This window comes from Lutra lutra, chromosome 8 (assembly GCF_902655055.1).
Source record: "Lutra lutra chromosome 8, mLutLut1.2, whole genome shotgun sequence".
NCBI lineage: Eukaryota > Metazoa > Chordata > Mammalia > Carnivora > Mustelidae > Lutra > Lutra lutra.
In genome coordinates, this window is record NC_062285.1 from 58,374,929 (window position 1) to 58,401,793 (window position 26,865).

The window sequence follows — 26,865 nt, forward strand, 5'->3', positions numbered from 1 at the left end:
TCTCCTCCTTCTCAGGGGCCTGAGCAATTCCTCTCAAGTCTCACACAGGGCCGCTGAGCCATTTTTGTGGCGATGCTGTCCCTAAGGTCACCCAGGCCCTAGGCTCTGCCCTTTTCACCCCAGCAGCATATAAAGATATAAAGATATATTCTCAAACAAAGGTGTTGCCTCCCTAAGTACAATCTGTGGAGCTGTGGAAACAATGGTCTTCGCCTCTTCATCACTACGGGGTGCCCTGACCTCGCCCCTGGCCATAAATCCCTGCTCAGTGGATATGTCCTGGTTGTCTTTAGGCTCCTCAAATGCGACCTGTCCTAAAATGAGACCCTCAGCTCTCTCTGTGCTCACCCCTTCCTCCCCCCCATGCACTCTTCCGTTTTTTTCCGACTCCCTTGGTGGCACCCAGGAATCGTCCTTGAACCTTCTCTCCTTCCTGTCCCCCATGAATAAAGGCGTTGAATCCTGCTGATTTGGAATCCTAAATATTTCTTGACTGTGCCCTCTTCTTGCCACCCCTGCTGCCCTGTGGCCTTGAACCATTCTCTCTGTCTGCTTCCTCGCTCAGCTCCAATCAATTATCCACACTGCAGCCCCAGTGATCTTTCTAAAATGCAAATCTGATTCTGCTGCTCCCTTGCTAAAATCCCTTCAAAGTGCCCTTGTGCCTGGCCTACAGGGTCCTCAGGGATCCTGCTCCTCCCACCTCACCTCTCCCCACTCCTTGCTTTGTCCTTTACCCTTTGGCCTCACCAAATGGCCAGGGGTTCACAACATGCCCTGCTGGTTGCTCCTTGGAGAACGCTCTGTCTCCCCCCCCCCCCCGCCCCCCCCCGCTCCCCGACAGCCCTTCCCACGTCTCTTGCTTGGGTAACTCCTAACTCATTCCTAACGCTCAGATTCAGTGTCGCCCCCTCCTTTCCTGGGTGATGAGCCCTCCGTGTGCTCCCACACCACCTGGGAACGTTTGTACACTTGTGTCACCACAGAGGGCTATCATGGCATTAATGTGCCTCCTTAATGGGACAGTGAGCCCCTCAGGGAGCAGGAAAGAAATTTTGCTCATCCCTGCATCTAGTGTCTTGCATAGGGATTGGCCAGAGTTGGTGCTCGAGAAATATATTTTTTAAATATTTTATTTATTGGGGCGCCTGGGTGGCTCAGTGGGTTAAAGCCTCTGCTTTCGGCTCAGGTCCTGATCCCAGGGTCCTGGGATCGAGCCCCGCATCGGGCTCTCTGCCCAGCAGGGAGCCTGCTTCCTTTCCTCTCTCTCTGCCTGCCTCTCTGCCTACTTGTGATCTCTGTCTGTCAAATAAATAAATAAAATCTTTAAAAATTTATTTATTTATTTATTTGACAGAGAGACAGAAAGACAGAGAGAGAACACATGCAGAAGTAGGGGGAGCAGCAGGCAGAGGCAGAAGGAGAGGCAGACTCCCCGCCAAGTAGGGAGCCCTATGTGGGGCTCCATCCCAGGACCCCAGGATCACGTCCCAAGCCAAAGGCAGACACTTAACTGACTGAGCCACCTGGGTGTCCTGGGCTTGATAAATTTTTTTTTTCATTTTTTTTAATTGACATATTATGTATTATTTGCCACAGGGGTACAGGTCTGTGAATCATCAGTCTTACACAATTCACAGCACATACCCTCCCCAACGTCCGTCACTCAGCCACAGCCACCCTCCCTCCTCACCCCCTCAGTTTGTTTCCTGATATATATATATTTTTTTATTTTAAAGATTTTATTTATTTATTTGTGAGAGAGAGAGAGAGAGCATGAGCACAGGCAGACAGAGTGGCAGGCAGAGGCAGAGGGAGAAGCAGGCTCCCCGCTGAGCAAGGAGCCCGATGTGGGACTTGATCCCAGGACGCTGGGATCATGACCTGAGCCGAAGGCAGCCACTTAACCAACTGAGCTACCCAGGCGTCCCTGTTTCCTGATATTAAGAGTCTCTTAGGGTTTTTCTCCCTCCCGGGTTCTATCTTGTTCATTTTTCCCTCCCTTCCCCCTATGAACCCCCACCTTGCCTCTCAAATTTCTCATTTGATAAATATTGATTGATGAAAGGATGAATGAATAAAAGCTTCTTGACCTCCTGGAGGCAGGCGACTTTCATATCTTCTTCCTTCCAGCCAGCTCTTCTTCCAGCCTTCTACCTATCCCACCTGGGACTGAGCCCTCTGAAATCTTTGAGTGGAATATCCTAGCTCTGGTTACAGGCTCTGTCCATTCCACCCCCCACCCCGTCCCTTTCCGTTCTTCTAGCCTTCTGTGGCCTCACCCTCCCCTCCCCAGCAAGATCCCCCATCCATGCCCCCACTGTTCTGGCTCCCTGTTTTCTCCGCTCCATTCTCCTCCACAGCCCTCTGCCCCCATCTGGATCTGTGTTGCCAAGCACTGCCGGAGGAGCTCGTCCAGCCATGCAGACTGCTGCCATGACGAGTCCATGGTCCCTGCCTTCAGCGAGGGCCACAGCTCTGCTCAGCAATCCTTACACCGTCCTCAGTCGGCTCTCTCTCTCTCTCCCCATTCTTCCAAGGTTGACATCCAACCTTGCCCACGCTTTCCAAGTGCCCTACTCCAGCTTTCTTCCAGCAGCTCAGCTCACCCCCTGTCCTACCTAGAAAGAGAAACTAGCAGGTAAGACTTCTTCCCATCCTTCTTCCCCAGCCACAAACTCCCCTGCCGCAGTTCCATGCCCTCCCTGTCTTCCCTCGGGACCTGAAGAAGAGACAGCCCTTCTCCTGTCAAGTCAGGGGCCCTTCCTTGGGCTCCTGGCTCCCTGCGAGCGACTGGGATCGTGGTCCCAGTCTCATCTGGGGTTTTCACTTCCCCCTCTCCTGGCTGGTACTTGGTAATGGGGCCTGGGTAATTGCCGAGTACTGGAGAGACCATGGGTTTGTCACCCCTTTCTTCTGTCTCTTTCAAGACTTTGCTCAGGTCCAGTTCCTCTATGAAGCCTGCCCTGATTCTCCTCTCCAGTCAGTGGCTACTCCTGGCTTTGGCCTCCTCACTGTCTCCCCTGTTTTGGTGCAGACTCCCATGCTTGCCTGATGTGAAAGAGGCTTTTTTTTTTTTTTTTAAGATTTTTATTTATTTATTTGACGGAGACACAGCTAGAGAGGGAACACAAGCAGTGGGAGTGGGAGAGGGAGAAACAGGCTTTCTGCCGAGCAGGAAGCCCGATGTGGGGCTCGATCCCAGGACCCTGGGATCATGATCTGAGCTGAAGGCAGATGCTTAACGCAGGAGCCACCCAGGGTCCCCTCAAAGACGCTTTAATAAATGCTCCAGGAATGAAGGAATATGGCCGTGGGGGCAGTGTGGGTGAGCTGACATGGTGGGCTCTCTGCCTAGGGGCTGGCCCAGGGCACCTCAAGGCATGTCTCTCCTTCACTTCCTGCAGACAGGACCACAGAGGGCTTCCCTATACCCTGCCTAGCCTCGGTAGGGTGCACCTGTACGCCAAGCACCCAGTCCTCACGCTGGGCTGTTGAGGGCCTTTGATACAGCAATACAGGAGAAAGCATTCACTCTGCTGTATATGCTGTACCCCCGACCAGTGGGTAACTTCTGTGAGCTCAGTTTCCCCACTTATAAATGGAGATAATTGCTGTTTCCCCATGTGTCATTAGGGCTAAATGTGCCGATACTTAGGAGAGAGTCTCTGAGCCAAGAAAATTCTGGTTGTTAGGCTTGCCCTCCCTCAACCCTCTGGGGAGACAGGTGTGAGGACTGGGTTGGGGTGGGAAGGGTCCTGACTGCCGTGGCAACTCCCAGACAAGCAGCTCCTGGGACTCCTGCTCTGGGCCCTGGAGGTTGAGAGAATCAAGTTCAGCAGCAGCCCATGTCTTCAGCTGGCCCAGAGCAGCGCCTCCTGTGGCCCTGTCTGGCATGGGGCCAAGGTCATTCAACCCCCACCCCCTCCCAGGCCAGATGGGCATTGGTCAGGGCCTTGCTCCAGCTCCAGCCAGCACCTCCCAGGACCCTGCCAGTCCTGGGCTCTACTGGTGAGTTCCAAGGTCCCTCACGCTCAGAGGCCTTATGCCGAGGCCTCACACCTGGCTGCCTAGAGCTGCCGGCCGGTGGCCGTGTGCTTTTAACCTCCTGGAGGCCTGTCTGGCTGCTGCAGTGGCTGTCTCCGTTGGGGAGTGGAGTGTGGAGGTGTGTGTGCACAAGGGGCTGTGTGGGCTCTGACTCCTCTCGGCTTGGGGAACAGAGAAGGAGCAGAAAGGAGGGGAAAGAGGGAGGTGCTGGGAAAGAAGAGCAAAGAGAGAATGAAAGCACGTCAGAAAGGGAAGGAAGGATTCGAGGTAGCTTCCCTCGCATCATCTCAGCAATCCTCCCGAATTGTGGAAGCCTCATCCACACCTGCCAGAGGAAGCATGAGGCTCCTGCGGGGCTTCGAGAGCTAACACACCTCTCAACCCCAGTTCCCATCCCCCTAGACAGCCAACCCTGCGGCCATTTTCTGCCTTTACCCCCAGCCCCCCTCCATCTCCCCATCGTGTCCCCATGTCCACCTTCCTACCAGGAGAAAACCAGCAGCCCCTGGGCAAAAAGGGACAGGGAAGAGTAGGAAACCTCCCATAGGAAAGTCAAGGCTTTCCCTGGGTTCCATTTCCAGGAGGAGCAGAGGCTCAGGGGTGACTGAGCATGTGTGTCCTTGGGCGTGACACGCATACCTCTCTGAGAACACACAGGGCCAGGTTCCTGGGTCTGGTCCCCAACAGCCCCTTGGCCCTGTGAGAGAATGGGGGAGGGTTGATGTGGCTCTTACACATACACACACACACACACACACACACACGCACACACACCGCGTGAGCCGTCTACACCGAGTAGACACAGCCCCTGGAGTACAACTGAAGGTCATTGTAGATGTGGCGGGCTTACGACTGTGTGCGTGTTCACGTGTGCACAGGCCCCTTTGGGCTCCGGACCCAGCCGCCCGGGAAGTTCACCCACCAAGGAACACAGCGCCCCCTGCTGGCCCAACAGCCCGCATCTTGTGGGCCCAAAGCCCTGTGAGGACCCGCACCCTCTGGTCAGGTCAGGCCTGGAACTCCCTCGAGCGGGGTGCCCCACCCATCCCTGGAGGGTCTGTCTCCCATAGACCCACCTTTAACCCTTTATGCTCCCCTTCGGACCCATCAAAAAAGGAAGGCAGGTCGCTGGGCTGGAGGGAGAGGCCAGCCTCCCAGTCAGGTCTGTGCCTGTACCTGAGGCCTGTGGGGGATGACAGGGGGAAGGGATCCTCTCTCTTCTGCACCCCTTCCCGGATAGTGGACTCGGGGTAGCTGCTTCCTGGTGGCTTAGGGGACCCAGACCTGAGAGACTCCCCGTACCCCCACGCGGCTCGGGCCCAGACCCAGGATTTGTGTTAGAGGAAGCCCAGCAGCGGCGGATTCGGTGGACGAGGTCCCCCCCTGCTGGTCGGAGCTGGTATTTGCGTTGCCCGGCTCAAGGTTTGGGATGGGGTGGATGAGGCAGGTGAGGGACTACTCCTTTAAGGGGGGCCTGAGGTTCTCTCTCTCTCTCTCTCTCTCTCTCTCTCTCTCTCACACACACACACACACACACACACACAGCCATGTGTTGTTAACTGTCAGTCAATGAGGTGGGCAGGGCAGGGCAGGGCAGGGCAGGGGCGGCTGCAGCACCCATTCACAGATACTATGCTCAAGTTGAAGGAGGGCTAGGAAGTCTGGCTCTCCTCACCCTCCCTCCCTGGGACTGAGGCTGGCCAGACAGGGTCTCTGGCTTCTTCCACCCCATCTCAGTCCCTCTCCTGATGCTACTGGCCCCTCCTCTTCGGAGGCAAAACTGTAAGACCATGGGAGAGGTTCCCATCCCGGAGAAGCAGGAACTCAGGTTCACTCTCAGGAGAGCAGGGGCCCAGAAGTGGAGAGTGGCTGGGGTCCCCAATATGTACCTGCGGAGTTCTTGTCACACTAGTTTACTGAGCATTCACGGAGGTGCCTGGCCCTGTTTACGCAAGCATCTTCCATCCGTCCTCTGTCTTCCTTTATGTTCACAGCAACCAACGAGGTGGGTACAAGTATCCCCATTTTATAGATGAGAGCTCTCTGCTCAGGAGGGAGTCTGCTTCTCCCTCTGCCCCTCCCCCCCACCCCTGCTCTTGCTCACGTGGTCTCACTGTCTCTCAAATAAATAAATAAATAAAACATCTTGCAAAAACGAAAACCAAAAAACCACAACTCAGAGAACCTGTGTTACCCAAAGTTGCAAAGTAGGATTTGAGCTCCAAGCTAGACCTTAACTATGATGCAGGGCTGTGTTCTGAGCTGCTTTTCTGTGCCACGTCCACCATTTTCCCTAAAGAGCAGACTGGTCCCACGTATCTCACTCCCTTCATCTTAAATCATTCCCACAGCAACCCTGTGAGGGAAGCCTTTTTAATCCTTGTTTCCTAGCTTGAGAGATGGAGGCTCAGAGAGTTTAAGGAGGCTTCCTAAGGAGTGCCAGTGACAAGGGGACAGGGGCAGAGCAGAGCAGAGCCACAGGCCCAGAGGGGAAAACAGTGGGAACAGAGGCTGCCAGAGGCAGGAGTGAGGAGAATCAGAAAAAGGCAGGGCTGGCTGTGGCTCCTGGTATGTTGGGGAGTGAGGCAGGGGGTTTCTCCCTCCGACCCCAGGCTCCCAACATGGCATCTTTTCGGACTAGTGGGGTGCAGAGAGGGCAGTCCAGGGCTGTGTCTCCTTCCCGATGACAGAGCTGGCTGGTCACCCCCTTGGCACTCAAGGGGCTGCCAGTGGGTTCAGTCCTCCTCCACCCTGCCTGGTACTCCCTAGCCAGGCCCTCCTCAAGTGGCAGACTTACATAGCTCAGGTGGGGGGATGAGCAGGTGGGTGAGTTGGTGAGGACCCCTCCTCTACTCCCACGGTCCCCTCCTGACCTCTAGCTCCATTTCTGTGTTTCAGTCTCCTTCTCTCCCTCTCTCTCTTCCTTACCTCTTCTCTCTGCCTCTCTAAGCCTCCCCTGGCCTCAGCTTCCCTGTCTTGCCACGGAGAACTATGCAGACTGTGGAGAGCATAAGGGATGACAAAGAGGAGACAGACTGTCCAGAGGGACAGAGGTAATCAGCCAGAGTGCCTCAAGGAGACGCTCTGGGGAGAGACGAGGCAGAACATGAATGTCAGTGGTTTATTGGTATGCTCCTGCCCCAAACACCAGCAGCCCTACCCTGTGCATCCTTGAGTGGAAATAAATAAGGCAGCATTTAGTGAATCAGTCTGTCTCCCTCCTAAGGCAATCTGGGGAGGGGCAGCCTCTGCGGTCCAAGGGACTGGGACGCCTCTGGCTCTTAAGGTGGGGGTGGTGGGGGAAGATAGGGGCATAAAGACTGCTGGCCACCCCTTCCTAGCTTGGCCCCCATGTAGCCTGTAAGCTTGGTGCTACTTTCACAGTCTCTGAGGTCCGACCTCATGGCAGCAGGCTGCTCTGTCCCAGACAGACCTCCCCTCCCCATCAGACACCAACCCCTGGCCTCCACCCAAGAGTCCCATCATGGGTTCCTGCTCCTATCCCTTATTGTGAAGCTGGGGGAGCCAGCACCTCCTCCCTAGCCCAGAGGCCCCAGCTGTAGGGGAAGGAAGCTTTGCTGTCATATATGTATATATTTTGCCCCTGTGGTTCAGGGGCTAGGGGACTGACCCCTTCCTGACACTGGTCAGCGGGCAGTCAGCTCCATGGTCTTCTTTCGCTCCTCTTGTTGCTCTTCCCAGTCCTCCTCAGGCTCGTATGTGCCCTTGATGACGGCCACGCGCTCACTCAGGCTCAGGGAGTTGGGGAAGAGCAGGTAGAAGTAGAGGATGGCAGCCAGGATGGCCCCCACGATGGGGCCTACCCAGAACACCTGGTGGGGACATGGCAGCATCAGGCGGCTGAGTCTCAGGCCTCAGAGACCGACAGCCTCCCCTCCAGAGGACAGAACTATGAACCCTCAGGGGAGGTGGACAAACAGACTTCTGGACCTCCAGAAGGAAAGATTCCCTCCTGCCTAAGGAACAGGCATACTGACACTCCATTCATCAATGACAGGGAGACCTACAGACACTCAGATCTTCAAAGGAGAGAGATACCCAGAAGGACAGGGCCCCCAGCCTCACCCTAAAGAGGCACAAATGACCCTTCGAAGGAAACAGGCATGTAGATTCTCGGAGAGAAAACAGAACTCCTCTCCCTCCCACACAGGAAGTGAAAGAGACCCTGGAGAGAGAGAACATGAGGAGGCAACAGATAGACTGTCCAGGGGGACAGGCTCACAGGAAGGAAGACTCTCAGCCCCCTCAACGGGAACAGATTAAAAAAAAATCAGAGAGGACAGACACACAGACATGGTGTGACCCCATCATACCCCAGAAGGACAGACACCAAGTCGTCAGAGATCTACACAGAGGAACAGATCTCCTTCCCTTCCCTAGGGGTACAGATACACCCCACCCCAGGCTTGAACCAGGGTCCTCTGCCGTTCAGCTACCCTTGTCCTTGTTCTGGCTGCATTCCATCCCTTTCTATATCGCTTTCTCTCTCCAGCCACTCCTCCCAGGGCCACCCCAAGGGCTGTGCCCACAGCCTCCAGAGAGTCCAGGGGCTCTTGGCTGGGTTTCCAGGCCCTCATTGCCAGGGAGCCAGGGTAGGGGTGAGACTCACCCAGTGAGCAGAGCTGAAGCGATTCATAATCACTGCAGGGCCGAAAGAGCGGGCTGGGTTCATGGAGCAGCCAGTGAAGTAGATCTGGACAGAGGGAGGCAGGTGGCAAGGAGGGCAACACGCTTGTCCAACTCCTAAAGGCCCGGTCTTTCCCAGCATCACCCAGAAGTTTAGGGACTCAGCCAAGTCTCTGATCAAGTCGCTCGATTTCTAGGCTGGTCACCTCTCCCTCCACGGGGGCCGTGCCCCCTTCTTTCTTCTCAAGTCCTGTGCGCAGGCTGGATCTCCATTTTCACCCCAACTCCCACTTCCTGGCATATTCCCTCAGGCTAGAGAAGAGCTGGGGGGAGCCAGCCTGGGACAGAGTACAGCAACCCCCCTCCAGGCCTTAACTGCTGGGTTTCCTGGTTCAGAAGGGTGCTGCTCTAGGGCCCCATTATTTGGCCTGAGGGGCTCCCCACAACTCCAGCCAAGTGGCAGCATTGCTCACCCCCACAAGGTGGCCCAGTGTGACGGAAAGGCCAATGGACAGGGCCGGAGAGCCCACAGGACTGGTGCGGCGGGAGTCGGTGGAAGAGAAAATGCAGAGTGCCAGCTGGAAGGTCAGAATCAGCTCCACTACCATAGCCTGGCCCTGGGTTGTGTTGTTGTTGAGCTGCAAGGGGAGGGTGGGTTAGAACCCCTGCCTTCCAGCTCTATGGCCCGGCGCTTGGGGAATGGGGCTTTGGGCCTCCAACGACACCTGGAGCCACTGTACCTGAGAGCCAAGCCTTGCACACGTCAGGAAGGTCATTCGCTGAAATGACCTACCTGAGCCTGTGTGCGAAGCTTGGAGTACAGGCCCGTGGCCAAGGAGCTGAGTGCAAGGGAGCTTTTCCTGGACAAGGTCCTGTCAACGGTTCTGCCCAGTTCCCTACCCCCACAAGCTGGCATTTACCCTCCCTCCTGTGGGCAGCTGCCCAGTTTGCCTGCTGCACCCCGAACCTGCCTCCCACCCGTGTCTGACCCGCTGCCAGTGCCAACCTCAAACCTGTCTCTCCAGTGGGGCTGACTCACGGCTTGACAATGGCCGAGAAAATCCTCCTCTGTGTTTGATTAATGAACCCAGTTTGCATGGGACATGGGTACCGAATCCGGGACTGTGGCAGGGTGGTGAGAGCGGGGAACTTGGAGCAGAAACCAATATTCAACAGACCCTACACACTGGCACCATGGTAAGGGGTTCACACGCATGGTTTCTAAATGTCGCCCCCATGACACCTGCTGTGGTAGGTTATGACCACCCCCCCCCCACTCCCCATGGAATGGCGGAGAAAAATGAGACCCAGGGGAGCAAGGGTCACCCAAAGCCAGGATTTTAACCTGTCTTTGATGGTTCTATGAAACCACTCCAGTGAGGAGCAGACAGGAGCAGGGAAAGTCCCAAGAGGAAGGCAAAACTCAGGGTTGAGACAGGAGAAAGCCAGAAGTTTCAGGCACCCATTCTGTGGCACCCATCTTTGAAATGGGGTCTGGGCCTGGTTGGGGAGCCCACTTCAAGGTCATTACCCTACCCCAGCCCCGTAGGCACTCACCGCGTTGATGGCCAGATTGCCTCGGGCATTAAGTGGTGCCAGCCCATAGAGGATGCCCGCCCCGGCGATGGCGCCCGCCAGCTGAGCCACCACGTAGAAGACGGCCCGGAGCAGGGAGATCTGGTTGCCCACCAGGAGGGCCAGCGTGATGGCGGGGTTGATGTGGCCGCCGCTCACTGGCCCCAGGGCCTGGGCCAGGGTACCTATGGCCAGGCCAAAGGCCAGTGAGATCTGGAGGATGCTGGGCAGCGCCGACGGCCACTTGAGGGCCGAGCCGAGGCCAAAGAAGACGAAGATGAGGGTGGCCAGGAACTCGGCGAACACTGCCTTGAGGAAGGCCACGGAACACACCTCCTTCTTCATGGTGGCCGCGGCGGCCCGGCGGCGCCGGCCACGGCGCGGGGCGCCCGTCGGGGCGGCGGCACAGGGGGCGGGGGGCTGGCTCCCGGGCGCGGCGCGCTCTGCGGCTCCCCCTGAGTGGCTAGCGGCCTGGCGCGGACTGTGCAGGGGTGCGCTATATAGAGGCCGGCAGCCCGGCGGGGGGGCGAGCGCGGGGAGGCAGTGGGCGGCTCCCGCGCCCGGGGCGCAGCGCAGCGCGCAGAGAGGGAACCTGGCTGCCGCCACCGGCTCGCCGCGGCCCCGGGCACCGTGCGCCCTGGGCCCGCAGCCCGCCCCCACGCCGGGGCAGCAGCGGACGCGCCCGGGCCACGTGACCCAGGCGGCCGCAGTGTAGACCGGCCGGGTGGCCGGGGACCCGCGCATGGTGCGCCCCGGACGGCTCCCGCGCTCCGCTCCGCTCTGCTGGTCCCGGACTGCCTGGGAGACTTCGCGGGGTCCGGCCTCGGCCTTCCTAAAGTGCTCCGGGCGCCTACCTCCGCTGGCTCTCTATCTCCGTCCCTTGTCTTTCCCTTTTCTTCTCTTCGGGCTCTGGGTCCAGCTCCTTCTTTTCCTCCAGCGACCCGGGCATCCTGACCCGGCCTCACCCCCCCGGCGGGGCTGGAATGATGCGATTCTCCGAGGACCGCGCCACTCAGCTCCCTGCCGGGAGGTGACGGGGGCGGGTGGCCGGGCTGGGCCGCGCGGGGCGGTCCGGCCCTCCGTCTGCGGGCCTCTCCCTGGCCGGGCCAGGCTGGCTTCCCCGGTTGGAGCGGGGGCGTTTTGGGAAAAGCAGGCATGGTGCCAGCCTGGCCTGCGCTTGGCAATCCTCGAAGCCCAGTAGCACCGGGAGGGCGCTGTCTCCCGGGCACCCGAGCCAGCCCCTCCAGGAGCACAGAATCCCCGGGGACCCCAGCGAGCCCCCAAGAGAGTCGGGGCTTGGGAGTTCAGCTTTGTTTATGGGACGCGAGGGGGCATGACTGAGTTCGGTTTTGTTTTGGGTCAGGGAAGAACCTCTGGGATTCGGGGTCGGAGTTTGGTGGCGAGGAGGGTACAGGAGCTGCACTGACCTCCCATGCCGGGTCTTGGGAGAGTCTCTCCCCTCTGCCTTCCTATCCTTGCCGGTAGGCCCCTTACTCTAGATATCCTGGCTTTTTCTTTTCTTCCTGCTGCCGCTCACCTCCTTCTGGAAACTTCTGTCTCCTTAGTCTTCCCTTCCTTCTAACTCTCACTCTTTCTTTCTCCTCGGGCATTAAGTGGTGCCAGCCCATAGAGGATGCCCTCCTCCTCCTCCTCCTACTCCTCCTCCTCCTCCTCCTCCACCGCCCCCGCCGCCACCGGCGCCGGTCGTCGTTGTCGTCGTCGTCGTCTTCTTCTTCTTCTTAAAGATTTTATCTTTAAGTAATCTCTACCCAACATCAGGCTCCCACTTAAAATCCTGAGATCAAAAGTTGCAGGCTCTATCTGAGCCAGCCAGGGGCCCCAGACCTTCACTCAGTCTTGATTTCTCTCCTTGTAATCTCTGCCTCTACTCTTTCTCCTTCAGCCTCTCCCTCCAAACTCTTTCTTTTTCAGACTTCTCCTCTCTCTTTAGTCTCCCAGTCTCCCCGGTCTGTCCTCTTCCTTCTTGCAGTCTTTTCCTCTCTCCTCTCTGTCTCAGTCGGCCTCAAAACCTCCCTGTCCCTCTGTCTCATTGCAGTCTGTCTGTCTCTTAGCCTATTCCTCTTCTTTCTTTCCAATTTCCCTTCTTTCCTCCCTTGCTTTATGTTTACAGTCTTAGCCTTAGGCTCTGTCTCCAACTCTCCTCACCTCTGTTTCTGTCTCCAGTCTTACTTCCTCTGCCTCTTAATCTCTGTGACTTTCTTCCTTTCTGTCTGTCTCTACTTCAGATTCCAGGCCCAACTCTCTTACATGTGGTCTTTTCTAGTGCCCCCATCCCTGGACTGGGTGACACTCTTTTCCAGCTCCCATCCCCCTCCTCCTGTCCTTATCCCTTCCCTCTGAGCTCCCAGCTGCTCTCCACCGGCCTTCCCAGCCCTCCTTCTTCCCAGCCCCAGGTTCGGCATGTAGGGAATGAGGCCAGAGAGCCCTCGGGGGGGTTGGAAGACAGGCAGGGACCCACATGCAGGAGTTCAACAAAAGACCCCACCACCTGCTATACCAGGTGTCCTGGGAAGCACTCAGTACAGTGCCTGCTACAGAGTAAGGCTCAGTAAATTTTCCTCATGTCGTGTGTGTGTGTGTGTGTGTGTGTGTGAGAGAGAGAGAGACTATGATTTTACAGGGCCCCTGAGGGCTCTATGTGGAGTTACGCAGAGGGTGCAGCAGAAGGAGAGCACAGGTGCTCCTCCAGTAGTCTCTCCAGCTGGGGCTCAGGGGCGGGGCCTGGAGGAAAGCCAAGGACCTGGAGAAGTGGGCCCTGAGCTCCGTGGCAGCTTAGAGGCCAAAGAAAACAGGAACCAAAGAAACCCCACTATTGTTCCTTCTCAGTTCCGTGTTTTCTGCTGGAGCAGCTCCTTTCCCACTTATCTCTCTCTCTCTCTCTTTTTTTTTTTTAAAGATTTTATTTATTTATATATTTATTTGAGAGAGTGAGCACATAGGCGCACATGAGCAAACTCGGGGAGGGGGAGCAGGAGCTGGGGTGGGGAAGAACAGAGGGAGAGGGAGAAGCTGACTTCCTGGCGGGCTTGATCTCAGGACCCCGAGATCATGACCTGAGCCAAAGGCAGACACTTAACCAACTGAGCCACCCAGGCACCCCCCACTTCTGTCGACTTAAGGCAGGAGATCTGTTTGTCTTTTCTGCCATGGGTCCTGGAGCCCTGCCCCTGGAAGCACCTGGCAGGTGTATACTGGATTTTCATCTGGGCTTGGGACTCAGGGCTCCGTGCAGGCCTGTCCCAGACTGGAATAATGACTGATGACACCATAGACTCAGAAGGAGCAGCTGGGTGTTTCTTAGGCCTGCACCTAACGGTCCTTCCATCTCTCTCCAACCATCAGGGTCACTCTGTTCCAAGGCTGTCATAAGAAATGACTGCAGCTCCTATGTTCTGAAACTGTCTTTGCCCTGAGCACTTGGGCTCTGCCCTGGCAGTCCCAGGGGAATGCTCTCCTGGGATCTCTCTGGGCTGGGGCAGGGAGAGTTAAAACCTCTCAGGGAGAACCCCTTCCCTCCTCTCCTGATACAGGGACTCCTGTATTCTCTGGGAGCAGTTGAGGGCTGGAGGCAGAAATGGTAGGGTGATTAGCAGCACAACGTTCCCCTGGGGCTCCACGCATTCCCTGGCATTGGGGACGAGTCATTATTCCTTCCTCAAAGACTTCTCAGGCAGTTGCTATGTGGCAGGCACTGTTCTAAACACTGGGGATAGAGCCGCGAGCTAGAGACGACTTCTCTGCCTTGAGGAGCTAATATTCTAGTGAAAGGAGACAGACAATAAACAATGGGTATGTGTAAATTATACAGTATGTTAGAATCTGGCAAGCGCTATGGAAAAATATAGTATTTTAAGGGGGTCTGGGCATGCTGGGGTGGGAGTGGAGGTCCTTTGAAATTTTAAATGGGGTATCAGTGAGGGTCTTATCAAGAAGGTGACATCTGAGCAAAGACTTGAAAGAGGAGACAGAGAGGTCCATGCCTATATCTGGAGAAAGAACATTCTGGGCAGAGAGAGTGGCCACTGTTGCCGAAACAGACAGAACAAGGAAGAGCAGAAGGAGATGAGGGCAGAGGCGTTGGAGGGGCCACAGGCTTCACTGGTGAGAAGGAAGTCAGGGAGCCAAGGACCGGTATGGTCTGACAGTTTTTAACACCATCCCCCTGCTGCTGTGTTGAGAAGAGACCAGAAGGTCAGGGATAAAAGCAGGGAGATGGGTAGGTGCCTACCCAGGGAGAGGTAACAGTGGCCTGGACCTTGCGAGGAATACTGAAGGGGAGAGTGATCAGATTCTGGAATCCTTGTGCACGGAGCACTAACCGAATGGCCTGATGGAAGGCTCGCAGTGTGTGAGAACGAGGGGTCAAGGGGGATTGGAGCTTTTTGGCCCATGCATCTGAAAGACTGAAGTTGTATCAGTTGAGATGGGGAAGACGTGGGAGGAGCAGGTCTGGGTCTGTCAGTTGTGGACCTGTTAAGTATGAGGGGTTTTCCTGTCCTGACTTTCCAACACAGTGCTAAGGCAAGCACAAGGAGACCAAAAGGGGATGTTCAGTTCTTTACTTTCTCTGGAGGCTACACAGCCTTGCCCATGTCTTGGTGCCTCTCCATGGTGCTTCCTGAGTCACAAAGCCTGGGATGCCCATTTTGGCCAGGTTGGCTCTGGGAATTTGCTATCATGGGCTATTTCAGTTGAGCTACTTATTCAGTATTGAAATTCCTTCTGTGCCATACCTAACAGCAGCTCTGGGGGTGGGGGACTCAAGACATGTAAGAGACCCCAGTCTGTCTTCTGGCACGTTGGAAGATATCGACCATCTCTAAGTTGTGGAAGAAATAGCACTTACTGGCAAATGAGTGTTTATTGAGGGCTTACTATGTGCAGTGCACTGTGCTAGACAAGACAGAGGAAGGAAAATAGATCTGGAACTGGGAGGAGCCCTGCCCCCAGAGGGCTTACAGTCTTGCCTGGGAGGCACTGCAGATATACAGAATCGCAGCTGAAAGATACAAAGCCACATGAAAGCCACATTTGCAGGAACAGAGTCATCCAGAACAAAGTGGGGATGTGAGAATGGATGCTGCTGGGACCCAGGAGTCAGCCACCTTTTCCCTTTAGCCCAAAGCTTTTTCTGTCCCCAGCTTGAGGATCTGGAAGCCCAGCCACCTGCCTCCATGCTGCCTTGCCTCTGTCTGGTTTGGGGTGTGTCTGACCTCCATCCTCCTCCAGACTGGGAGCTTTTCAAGGACAGAAACCAGTCTGGTATTCTTTGTCCTTTTTTCCCTACTCTGCTGCGATCCTCTCCAAGGGCCTGTGTCGCCCACTAGACAGAGTCCTGGGCTGGACAGTCTCAGTTGTGTGCTCTGGTTTCTGCCAGGGGCTCCCAAGGAGCAACTAGGACTTGCTCCAGATCATAGCTGGTTTCTTGTGAGCTCTGAATGGACAGATCATGGGATTTTGCAATCAAATGCTCTACCCCTGAGCTATACTCCCAGATCATGGGATTTTTGAATAAGAAGGCCTGAGTTCAAGTCTTGAGTTCACTACATACAGCTGTGTGACATTAGATCAGTTTCTGAAATGCAGTTCCTTAATCTGTAAAATGTGAAGATGGTATTTGCTCTGCCTTTCTCACAGGGTCGGGAGAAAATCACAGGGCTGGGTGGCTGGGGGTGATAGGGAGTGCATTGGAAATGCTAAAACCCTGAAGAGCTGGAAGCTGCTGTCTTTCCCTAACCTGCCTGAGGTTTTAGCACAGAGGCTGGGACACAAGAGATGCTCGCTAGGTGTCAGATCCCCTCCATCCTCACCATTTTTTTTTTTAAAGATTTTATTTATTTATTTGTCAGAGAGAGAGAGTACACACAAGTAGGCAGAGAGGCAGGCAGAGAGAGAGGAGGAAGCAGGCTCCCCGCCAAGCAGGGAGCCCGATGCGGGACTCGATCCCAGGACCCCAGGATCATGACCTGAGCTGAAGGCAGCGGCTTAACCCACTGAGCCACCCAGGCGTCCCATCCTCACCATTTTGAATCCTCCTTTGACCTCTAACCTTAGTAACCCCAATCTGGGCGATCAGGGCAGAAGGTGTGGTGATGTCACATTTGGTTTCAGGTGAGGTGCAATCCAGGAAGTGGAATAGACACAAAGAGAAATTCTTGGCAACTTCTAGGGGGATCTGTGGGGGTGAGGTTGGTGGGGGGGAATGAGGTGCCTGAGACACATCCAGGCTTGGCTCACAGCTCAATTTGCTGCCTTTGAACTTTGAAAGTATTTCAAAGCGCAGCTCCAGAGGTCACTTTGGTCTCTGATACAAGCTCTCCTCTGTTAGTGAGTCCAGCTGGCAGTCACCAGCTGTTTTGGGACAATCGCCTCCATATCACCTATGGGCCAAGGCAGGCTTTTCCGGACCCCAGAGGGAACTTTGGTTAAGGAAGACAGAAAAAAAGTGTAGATGAGGAGGTGGGCACAATCACAGGGCGGTTCCTCATACACGGTCCATCTTTGAACGCAGTGGAGGGCAGGAAGGGGCTGGAGACTTCCATACATACCGGGTGCTTGGTGCAGTGTGAGACGGACATGGACAGAAGCCTGGAGAGCATGGAGAAGCATGGAGAGCATATGGAGGCCCCAGTGCATGGAGAAGGGGGCTCAAGATGTGATTTTTAGGTTAGCTCTGCAGCAGACCGGAGAGGGAGGGAGAGGATGGATGGTCTTTGGGTGGTGGGAGGAGGAAAGTAGGAGAACAGCTAGAGTGCACTCAGGGCAGGAGAGGTGAAGAGGCTGGACCAGGATGGGGTCACCCCAAAACCCATCTCCTTCTGCCTGGACTCTTGGGGCTGTCCTTTACACTGACCCCCAGCCAAAGAAGGTAAAAGAGGCTGAGGATTGGGTCCCTTCTGTGCTCTACCTGCAGGAAGCGGAAATAATGAAATAATCCCAATAATGCGTGTTAATTGTATGAGGAATTACAGTTCACACAGCATCTTTACATGCATCATCTCACTTAATCCCACTTAATCTCATTTGAGAACCATTGCACTGGCCTGGAAATTTAGAAGCCCAGGCTCTTGACACAGATCTGCCTCTGCCTGGACAAGTCTTTTTCCTTCTGTGGTCCTGAGAGGGCTAGGCGGCTCTCCCCCACCGCCGGCTGTCCCCACCCCCCACCCCAGTAACTGAACTAGGGTGGAAACCTGAAGGGAGAGAGGAAGAAAGTTTCCTGAGGAGGAAGAGCCGCTGCCTGGCGAGTGGGGCCTGGGCCTGCATGCCTGCCACCCTGGCCAGCCAGCCAGCCTTGGGTGCAGGTGCATGCCGGGAGAGAGGCCTCACTTGAGCAATTGCAACCGAGTGTCTCCTTTCACCAAGTGTCCAGTTGCAAATCTCCCCCTGTCCCAAGACAAAGGCCGGGGGCCCACAGAGGGCTTTTGTTTTCTCTGCCACAGGCTAATCTCTGGGTCTGGAGCCCCCTGGAGATGGGGGTCTCATGCACACGTGTAGGGCAGGTACACACACATATACACGCGTGCACACACATACACTGGCTTCCTTCTTGGAAGAGTCTTCCCTCAGGGCAGACAGGAGGTCCTTGGCCACCCAACCCTCCCTTTTCCCAGAGGCCACTTCTGGGGAAGCTGTTCTCTGGCTGATACTTCTCTGTCTCTAGCAACGGCAGTTGGCAAATCTTGGGGCCCAGTGCTGCAGGTTGGGGGAATTTTCCAGGAGAGGCAGGGTAGGGGTTGGCCATCAGGGCACTCCCTTCCGCCCTCTCAGGGGCCTCCAGAGCTTCCACTTCCCTTCTGGGGAGCACTCTCAGAACTCCTGGGGGAGGACGGAGCTACAGAGGAAGTAGATTTATTGCACTGGTGAGGGGGGCGTCAAGAGGGGAGTGAGAGGTTGCCAGCTGGTGGGTGCCCTCGCACTGCCACAGGCACAGCCACTCACGCTCTGGAGCCTGCACCACGGTGCACTTGGGGACAGAGGGACGCTGGGGAGGAACACACGCTCACACACTAGCCAAACCTGCCTCACCGTTCCCAGATCCCTCTCCCCCGCCGTACCGGTGCCGGGCCTCTCCAGAGCCTTCCTCTGCCTGCTGGCCTTCCCTCCCCAAGAGGCCAGCTCCCCGCAAGGAGCCAGAGCGTCGGACTGCTCGCGGCTTGCAGCCTGGGGACAGGTGGACGGCCGGGCTTACCGCCATCCCACAGCCCCGGCAGCGGCTCTTCTGCGGTGTCCGGGCGGACTTTGGACCGGGGGAGGGGAGGGGCGGGCTGGGCGGCCGGCGGGCAGCCACTCAGAGCTCTCCCCTCACCGAGCCTCGGGTGGGGGTGGGGGATGACCGGGGCCTCGGGGGGCCTGGCGGGCGGCGCGCTCAAGCCTTGCTGCCCCGCGGCGGGCTCTGCGGCGAGTGCAGCTCCACCGACTGCCGCCGCCGCACCTCGCGCTCCTCCCAGTCGGCGTCGGGCTCCTGCCCCTTGAGCACCGCCAGGCGCTCGGCCAGACTCTTGGCCGGCGGGAACAGCACGTAGTTGTAGAGGAGGGAGGCCAGCACGGCGCCCACCAGGGGTCCGATCCAGAAGACCTGGGGCGAGTGGAGAAGCCGGTTGGGGATGGGGATAGTGGTTGGGGTGGGGTGGGGGGGGGGCGTCGAGCCACGAGTACCTGCGCCCCTCACCCTCCAGACGCGCTCCCCCGACTTGATGTTGAAAAGGGGGTTTCCCACGTGGTTCATGAACCGGGGTGGGGGGATTGGCAGACTTAGTAATGCCAGCGGTGGCTGGTGGGGCGTCTGGTTAGTTGGGGGTTAAGAGTGCGAATTCCAAGCGGATTAACCGGGTGACCAGAGGCAATTGGCCCACCCTGTCTGTGCCTCAGTTTCCTTTCATTGTAATAATGTCTACCGCCTAGGGTGGTCGCGAAAATTAAGTGAAGTCATGTTTGCAAAGCACTCAGAAAAAGGCCTGGCCCGTACTGAGGCTAGATGAGTGCTGAATAACACAAATGGATGTATTAGCTAGTATTAACATTACCCTTTCCCGGCTCCAGCCCACTGTGTGAGCTGTTTTACACCTCAAAGGCAGCGTCACTTAACTCTTCCAAAAAGCCGGTGAGGCAACCGCTGCTATTACCTGCACTGAGGCATGTGGAAACAGTGTCCGGAGTGTCCGCACTGGCCGGGAGGGTGGAACCCCAGGCTCCCCAGGAGAGTGCTGAGGTTCTCTGAGCTCTGGCCCCACTCTATTCCAGCCCTTCCCGAGATGGGTGTCTGAGGGAGGGGAAGGTGGAAGGAAGGCAGGGAGTTTTCAGCCATTACCCAGTGGTCGTCAAACTTGCCGGTGACCACAGCAGGAGCCAGGGAGCGGGCAGGGTTCATGGAGCAGCCGGTGTAGTGGATCTGTAAGGGGAGGCAGGGTATATGGTGATGACAGGGCAGGGCGTCCTTGTGGCCCTCTCTAGCACTTGACCTCAACCTCAAGGGAATCCCTGGGATGGGCAGTTGGTCCCTATATGTTCAGTGCTCTGTATTCATTGGAGGCTGGTGCGAGATCTGTTCCTTTGGGGTATCAGGGAGTCAAACCTTCTGGGGTGGCCACATGACTGTCCCTCTGGGGAGTTCTGTGTATCTGTCCCCTGGGGGGGGGGGTCTTTGTGTCTGTCACTTTTGGGGGGTATGTGTATCTATTTCTAGAGTGGTCTGTGTGTCTGCTTCTTTGGGGAAGGTCTGTACGTCTGTGCCTCCAGAAAGGCTAGAGCAGTGGCCATGACCTACCCCGAGGAGGTGGCCCAGGGCCACAGAGAAACCGATGGAGAGGGCGGGGGTGCCCAGGTTGTCTCCCCGCCGCTCGTCTGTGGAGGCGAAGATGCAGAGCACCAGCTGCAGGGTCAGAAAGAGCTCCACCGTGACAGCCTGGCCCGCTGTTGTGTTGTTGCTGAGCTGGCGAAAGAGATGGGGTGGATGGGTGCATGCTGAGCAGGCTCCCCACTCTGGCTGTGTCTTCAGGCCCATCTGCAGCCAAGGCTCCAGGGAGGCCTCTGGGCTGGAACTGGAACACCTGGGCTCCCCAGCCCCATTAGCTCAAATGAATGATGGCTTCTTCCTGGGCTGTGGCCCAAAGGTAGGGGAATGGACCCCAGGACTGCAGGTGATCCCCAGGCCAGAGGTAGGAAAACGACCCCATAGCCCGTTAGATTTTGGGGGACTGTGACTGTGTGCCCAAGGTGAGAGGAAAAGGATGCTGAGGTCCACAGTTTGTTTCCTGAACAATGAGAAGGGAAGAGGTCTTGACTGCAGCAAGAAGATTTCGGGCAGGTAACAGAAAGGCCTTCGTTGCCCTCTAGGGCTTAAGATCTACTGAGGTAATGAGAGGCCTGTAGTCTTTCTTCCTGTGGGCAAAGGGCCCCCAGGGGGTCTTGGGACTTGGGCCTGGGGACCGTCCTGGTGCATTCCCTTACCCCATCAGCCCAGTGTACCACTCTTTCCTTTCACCTTTGCCTGACCGCCCCCAGATCTTGCCTGTTCCACACTGTGTTTCAGGCCTGAGTTTTGCCCTGTGGCTTTGTTCCCTGCATATCCTATGAAGGGTGGGGGCGCTGGTGCCCTGTACCATGGTGTGGAGGGGCCTGTGGACCAGGTGGGGTGCCCATGGTCCTGGCAGACCCCGCCTTGGGTAATGAGAGAACTTGGGGCCGAGCAAAGAGGCTATTTCATAACCGGGCCGCACCCAGCACTGGATTTCTCCCTGGGTTTTGTCATCCTGTGTCCTACACCCTGCCCTCAAGCACTGGGCACTGCACCGGTTGGCACTAGGACAGCTCTCAGCTCCCACGCTTTTTCTCCAGGCCCTGAACCCCCACTCTTGGGTCCTAGCCATCAGGCTGGCACCCTTGGGTCTCTAGGGTCTAACCTCATGCCCCCCACTCCCCTAGTCCAATGTTGGAACCTCTAGTGGGGGGTCGTGAAAGGAGATTTGAAAGCATACTTTGGAGGCATGTAACCTGCCATGGGACCCTATTTACTACTTCAGCCTCAGTTTGTCCTTCTGTAAAATGGAGATAACAAAACAGATTCCGGAGGGCTGTGTGAGGACTAGAAATGATAAGAGCAGAGCCCCAGCCCCATCCCCACTGGTCAATGGCTTTTCTAAGGGAGAGGTGTGGACGTAGACTTAGTGTCAGACAGCCCTGCCTCCACTTCTAGGTGCTGACACCGGCCGGTTCTGTGATCGGAGACCACTGAATGCTGAGCCTCCATTTACCAATCAGGGTAGAGGGATCACAGAATTCATCTTACAGTGTTGTACTGAGAAGTAGGTGGTACATGGCCCAGCAAAGAGCAGGGGCATGTCAGTGGTAACTTTCTGGTGGCTAGGCCAGCCTTTCCAGTGACCTCAGAGATGCCTGGAACAGTCTTGGGGTTCTTGGTTCTTCCAACAATCTTGGGGATGAGTCTGGAACAGTCTCATCTAGCTTTCTAGCCTCTAGACAGCTCAGCCCCACTGCTGCCCCATTCCAGCCAGGCAGGGTTCTCCCTAGTTCCTCAAGATGGTAAATGCTGAGCAGGTAAATGCTGAGACCCTCCCAGGACCCTTCCCTTCTGAGGACCCCAGTTGACTGTCAGATGATGGGGGAGCAGGAGTGAGTGTCTCCACGGTTCCTTAGCATTTCCACTGCTCTGCTGTTAGAGGAGATTCTCCAGCCACTCATTCTGAGACTTTCTGGGCCATACATACTCTCAGGAAGTTCCTCTGGCAGTTTAACTGGCCCTCTCCTTGCTGGGAACAGAACTCTTTTCATTCTCACTGGGGTCACACTCCTCAGTCTGTCTCCCACCATGGCCACTCTAGCCTTTTCTCATCCCTGAGCCCCCAGCCTCCTCATATTTTCCATTTTGAAGAAGAAAAAAGTTCCTCAATTGGGACACCTCTGTCCCTTGCATGAGGAAGGGTCATCTGTGCAAAGGAGGGGGCGGCCCAGAAACCGTGTAGGGCTCCTCAGAGACATCGGAGCTTTTATCCAGCGGCCTGGGGAAAGGCAGGGCATTGAGGCATGGACGGGGTGCTTGTGTCCCTGGCTTAGGAAGGGGGATGGAGGGAGAGGTGTACTGAGGGGACACAGACTCTGCCGCCCCACTCATGGCCTCAGAGGCCGGAGAGCTGCACAGACCCAGGAGAGAGGGTAGGAGAGGCGAGAACGAGGAAAGGGAGGGATTGCGGCATCCTCCCCAGCTCTCAAAATGCCTAAGGTGTCCAATTAGCCATCGTTCATGTAATCAGCAGTTAGTCACGGGCTCTGGGGACCCTCTCCAGGGTCTGGAGAGAACTTGCCTCTTCAGCTTTGCCTTGAGTTCTGGTGCTTTCTCTGGTATTGACAAACTATAGAACCCTTGGTCCATCTCTCCCCTTCTCTGAGTCTCAGTTTCCTTGTTTGCTAAACAAGTCTTAGGTGATGGCTCAGAGAGGGTACAAGGGTCAGGTGGAAAGATCATGAGTCTTGCTGTGAAGCCTGGATTTGAAGGCCGGCTTCTGGCACCTTAAGCAATGGATATACCCATCCCCGCCTCAAAGCTCAGTTGTGAGGTGTCCGAGTGTGGCTTGTGAGGAGCCTGCTGTGAAGCTCACACACGGATGCTGAAGAAACACTGGATCCTTCTTTCCTTGAGAAGACCCTTGAGACTAGCGCTCTGAGGTTCCTCCCAGTTCAGAAAGCACACTGCTTTGGGACTGTGTCTTCGGCTGAGATCTGGCCCAGCCCTCACTATGATGTGGGCATCAAGTCTGCAACAACCTTGATGCTGCTTTTCCTCCGTGAGGCTCAGGGCAGAAGGTGCCAGAAGACCCGCCTGGATCCTGCCTCTTGCTCTGACCTCAATGCTCCTTCTACCCTGGCTCCTTTATGTCCTTTATGGTACCTGTGCTCCTGGCTCCAATGTCTCTCCCTCTCTCCCCCTCCCCCCTCCCCACCTTTCTCTCTCCTCACCCAGACCCTCACCCAGATCTGGTCCCTCCCATCTCACCCTTTCCAAGGGACTCCCCAGGACCTGCCCGTTGTGGAAAGGACAATGTTCTGGTTACTCACTGCGTTAATAGCCAGGTCCCCTCGAATGTCGGGTGGCGTGATCTCATGGAGCAGAGCGGCCCCTGCCACAGCCCCCAGTAGCTGGGCAGCTACGTAGAAGGCAGCTCGGAGAAAGGAGACGTGGCAGCCCACCAGGCAGGCCACAGTCACGGCAGGGTTTATGTGAGCCCCACTGATGTGGCCCAAAGCTTGGACCAGGGTCCCGATACCCAGGCCGAAGGCCATGGCAATCTGCAGCACAGAGGGCAGGGCCTGTGGCCAGTTGAGGGCCGAACCGAGGCCGAAGAAGACGAAGAGGAGCGTGGCCAGGAACTCTGCAAACACGGCCCTGGAGAAGGCTATGGACCGGAGTTCCCACATGCTGTGGGCTGGCCCTGCAGTTGTGGCGGAAGGAGGTTTGTGGAGCACGGTCTCTCTCGCTCTCTGTCTCTGTCTCTCTCTCAGGGTCTCTGGGGAGGCTGGGCCAGGGGCCTATATAGGCTTCTTCCATCCTGGATTGGGACACGTGAGGTAGAGGTGGAGTCTGGGCCCTTACCTTGTCTCTCCTACGGCTGCCCCTACCCCCCACTCCTGCCCACCCGCATGCCTATCACACCATCTTGGCCTTCACAGCTGACTAATGTTCCCCATTAGTGAGCTCCAGATAAGGACTGACGTCCCCTGGTTTTCCGTGTTTGTGCCCCGGTTCCCCCAGGGCTGAGGCCCCAGGGCTTCCCCTACCCCCACCGATTCTGTGACTGGGGATTCTCTGAGGGGGTGATGCCAAACCCCCTCCCTCTGACTCCAACTATTAGTCAAGGCAGGGACAGCCCCTCACCCAAGATGGACTGTGACAGAGGATGTCCATGCTACCCCTTCTGGTGATTGGGAAGTTCTTCCTGTTGTTGACCTTCAATTAGTCCTTCTTGAAGGGGATGGAAAACAACTGGTTGGCTTGTGACGTGAACCTTCCAAGGCATCAAGGTTTCATCTCTTCTGGGCTCGCTTTCCTGTAGTTAATTACCCAGAAGTTATTAGACTTCACCTCCTCCCTGGAACCCCAGCCAAGACGCAGCCCATAGCCTGGAGGGAGGGGATGGCCTTGGTGGCAGGGGGACCCTGGCCCCTGGGTGTGAGATCAACCTGTGCTTGCCTGAGGAAGCTTAAACAGAGGGTAATGGACTTACATGGGGTCGGGGTTTGGATGAAATGAAATGATATAAAACGCTCAGAGCTGCACCTGGCCCACAGTCAGCCATCAATGAATATCAGCTATTATTATTCATGTTATTTATTTATATTCTGAATACTCAGAGGAGGAGAAAAGTTCTCCTGAAACTCACATGGGAAGGTCCCAGGAGCTGTGACAGGCTGTAGGCATCCCCAGGAGCTCAGAGCTACCCAGGCCACAGGGGGAGGACATTTCTGTGAGGCAGTGAGCTGTGCAGACTCAAGGAAGTCGTAATGATCCAGAAGCAACTCTGGGGCCCTGCTGTCCCTTCAGCCCAGCCTCTGGGCAGTACCAACTCCCACCATCAGTGCTGCCCTGGGCTGGGATCCAGGAGACACTTGGGTCTGGGATTCCCCGGGTCCCACTCCCCTTGCTCTCCAGTCATCCCTCTGGCCCTATTCCCTCTCCTGGGGACCCAAATGCAGGGTGAGGCTCAACGGGCAGCTACGGGGACTGGTTCCAGACCTGCTCTACCCAGCAGGACCCCAGGCAAGTCCCAGTTCTAGGAACAGAGTCTGGGAGGGATCAGAGACTGCAGAGTATGGACCATCCATACTCTTTATGGTCTTGACAGACAGAGAGAGGGAGTGGCCTGCTGACCCCTGATTCTGGGCAGGATCTGCCCTCACCTCATCAAGTGAAAATCTCTTACCTCCCTGTAAACCCAGAAGAAGTGTCACAGTTTCTCTCTGAAGCCCATTAATTCCCAACTCAAATGTGTGTGTGTGTGTGTGTGTGTGTGTGTGTGTGGTCGGTCATTCAGTCACAGTCATAAATCTAGAACCCAGTGGAATTTTAGAGGTCATCTAGCCTATGGATCTCACTTTACAGATAAGAACCTGAAGTCCCTAGAGATTAAGACTTACTCACGTTCTGGTCTGGGCTCAGGACTGGGAGGAGGGGAGGCCACCAACCATGACTGGGTCCTACTTGGGCTGTGCTTTCCTTTTGAGCCAGGGAGGAAGAAGATATACTTGTCAAAGCCAGGGGGTTCAAGCTGTGGGTCCTGGTGGGCAGCGGATCTCCTCGGGGGGAGGACTGGATTTTGTCCACAGTGACCACGACACCATGTCTTGTGAGGTTGGAGGTGCCATCAAGGGTAGGAGGCACCCCTAATTAGAATTGCAAAAATGTTTTCTTGGCGATAGATTGTTGTAATAGATGTACAAAAACGTGTATGTATCTCACCCCACTTCGCTGTGCAGTCACAAATGGTTAGAATGGTTTTATGTTATATGTATTTTGCCATAATAAAAAATAATTTAAAAAACCCATGAAGGAAAATGACCCCCCAAAATGCTTTCTTCCCAATTTTGGTTTGTTTCTAATAAAAGAAGTCTTTCAGATTGATTCAGATATCAGAGTTTTTAAAGTCAAAATCACTCCCGTGCAATTATCGAAAAGGAAATGATCAGTAAAACAAAGTGGTGAAGATCATCCCCAAACGTATTCACATTCAGAGTCTACCCTTCTGAAATTTCTTTCTGATTCAGAGTGCTCAGGGTTTTCCTACACGTCATCACCCTCTGTGCCATCAGGAGTATAGTGGGGCACTGTTTCCTACAAGAGTGTCCATGATCGGGTCCAGAATTTCCTTCTAAGCTTCAGACATGGCTTCCATAAGCTTTGCCGTGTGTGTTTTCTTGCTTTACACATGCCTGGCAATCATGTGGCCCTGGTCTCAGTAATCAGACCTAACACAGTTTATCTACCTTGGGGACTCTTCCTTTCCTAGGTCCCATAAGACACCTGGCTGTCGTTTCTCGGGAAAATATGGGTATGTGTGTCACCTACTGGTGGCCTGAAGGAGGGGCTGAGACCCTTGAAAAATGGAGGTGGGAAGAGGGTGTGTGCCGGGAGCTGGGCCAGCGAGGATGATCCATGGGAGGGACAGGGACAGAATTCAGGACTGGTGCCGTCTGACAGATGACATAAGGTGTGTTTCCTGCTCTGAGCTGAGCTGCACATGCCCTCCATTCTCCTCACAAGGTCAGAAAAAGTGGGTCACACACCACAGCCTGTGAGGCTGGGACTTCAGGGACTGAAGGAAAAGGGATAGGGCTGATCCATGGTCAGGTGAAGTGGGACAGAGCAATGAGAGCAGCTCCAGGCAGTGGTGGCCGGAGGGGTGGGAGCCTGGGGCTCAGCCCCTCAGAGGGCCTGAGAAATATTGTAGGTGTCAAGTCTATGCAGTTTGGGGACAAAGTGTGAGCCATCGGATTTCTATGTAGGGTTACAGATAAAATACACAAAGCCTGAGTTTGTTTGAATTTCAGATAAATAATGAATACATT

General features: G+C 55.8%; 2 protein-coding genes across 2 annotated transcripts; both read right to left on the minus strand.

The window, feature by feature from the left end:
• Positions 1-6,681: 6,681 nt before the first annotated feature.
• Positions 6,682-11,290, minus strand: AQP5 (aquaporin 5). Its single transcript, XM_047742493.1, has 4 exons — positions 10,252-11,290; positions 9,168-9,332; positions 8,678-8,761; positions 6,682-7,880 (listed from the first exon to the last, which is right to left on the minus strand). Exons 1-4 carry the CDS (start codon positions 11,011-11,013, stop codon positions 7,695-7,697), a joined length of 1,197 nt encoding a protein of 398 aa, XP_047598449.1. The 5' UTR covers positions 11,014-11,290; the 3' UTR covers positions 6,682-7,694.
• A 5,024-nt stretch (positions 11,291-16,314) lies between these two features.
• On the minus strand, positions 16,315-23,794 carry AQP2 (aquaporin 2). The gene is made up of 4 exons (XM_047743272.1): positions 23,362-23,794; positions 20,057-20,221; positions 19,601-19,681; positions 16,315-18,868 (listed from the first exon to the last, which is right to left on the minus strand). Exons 1-4 carry the CDS (start codon positions 23,719-23,721, stop codon positions 18,659-18,661), a joined length of 816 nt encoding a protein of 271 aa, XP_047599228.1. The 5' UTR covers positions 23,722-23,794; the 3' UTR covers positions 16,315-18,658.
• Positions 23,795-26,865: the final 3,071 nt, after the last annotated feature.

Excerpts from the sequence above, each read along its gene's own strand:
- AQP5 (XM_047742493.1), bottom strand. The coding sequence starts at position 11,013 with ATGCGCGGGTCCCCGGCCACCCGGCCGGTCTACACTGCGGCCGCCTGG. Across the intron at positions 8,762-9,167 it reads CACTGGGCCACCTTGTGGGG|ATCTACTTCACTGGCTGCTC; the intron begins GTGAGCAATGCT and ends CCCTCTGTCCAG. Across the intron at positions 7,881-8,677 it reads GCTTCAGCTCTGCTCACTGG|GTGTTCTGGGTAGGCCCCAT; the intron begins GTGAGTCTCACC and ends TGTCCCCACCAG.
- AQP2 (XM_047743272.1), bottom strand. The coding sequence starts at position 23,721 with ATGTGGGAACTCCGGTCCATAGCCTTCTCCAGGGCCGTGTTTGCAGAG. Across the intron at positions 19,682-20,056 it reads CCCTGGGCCACCTCCTCGGG|ATCCACTACACCGGCTGCTC; the intron begins GTAGGTCATGGC and ends CTCCCCTTACAG. Across the intron at positions 18,869-19,600 it reads GCAAGTTTGACGACCACTGG|GTCTTCTGGATCGGACCCCT; the intron begins GTAATGGCTGAA and ends CACTCGCCCCAG.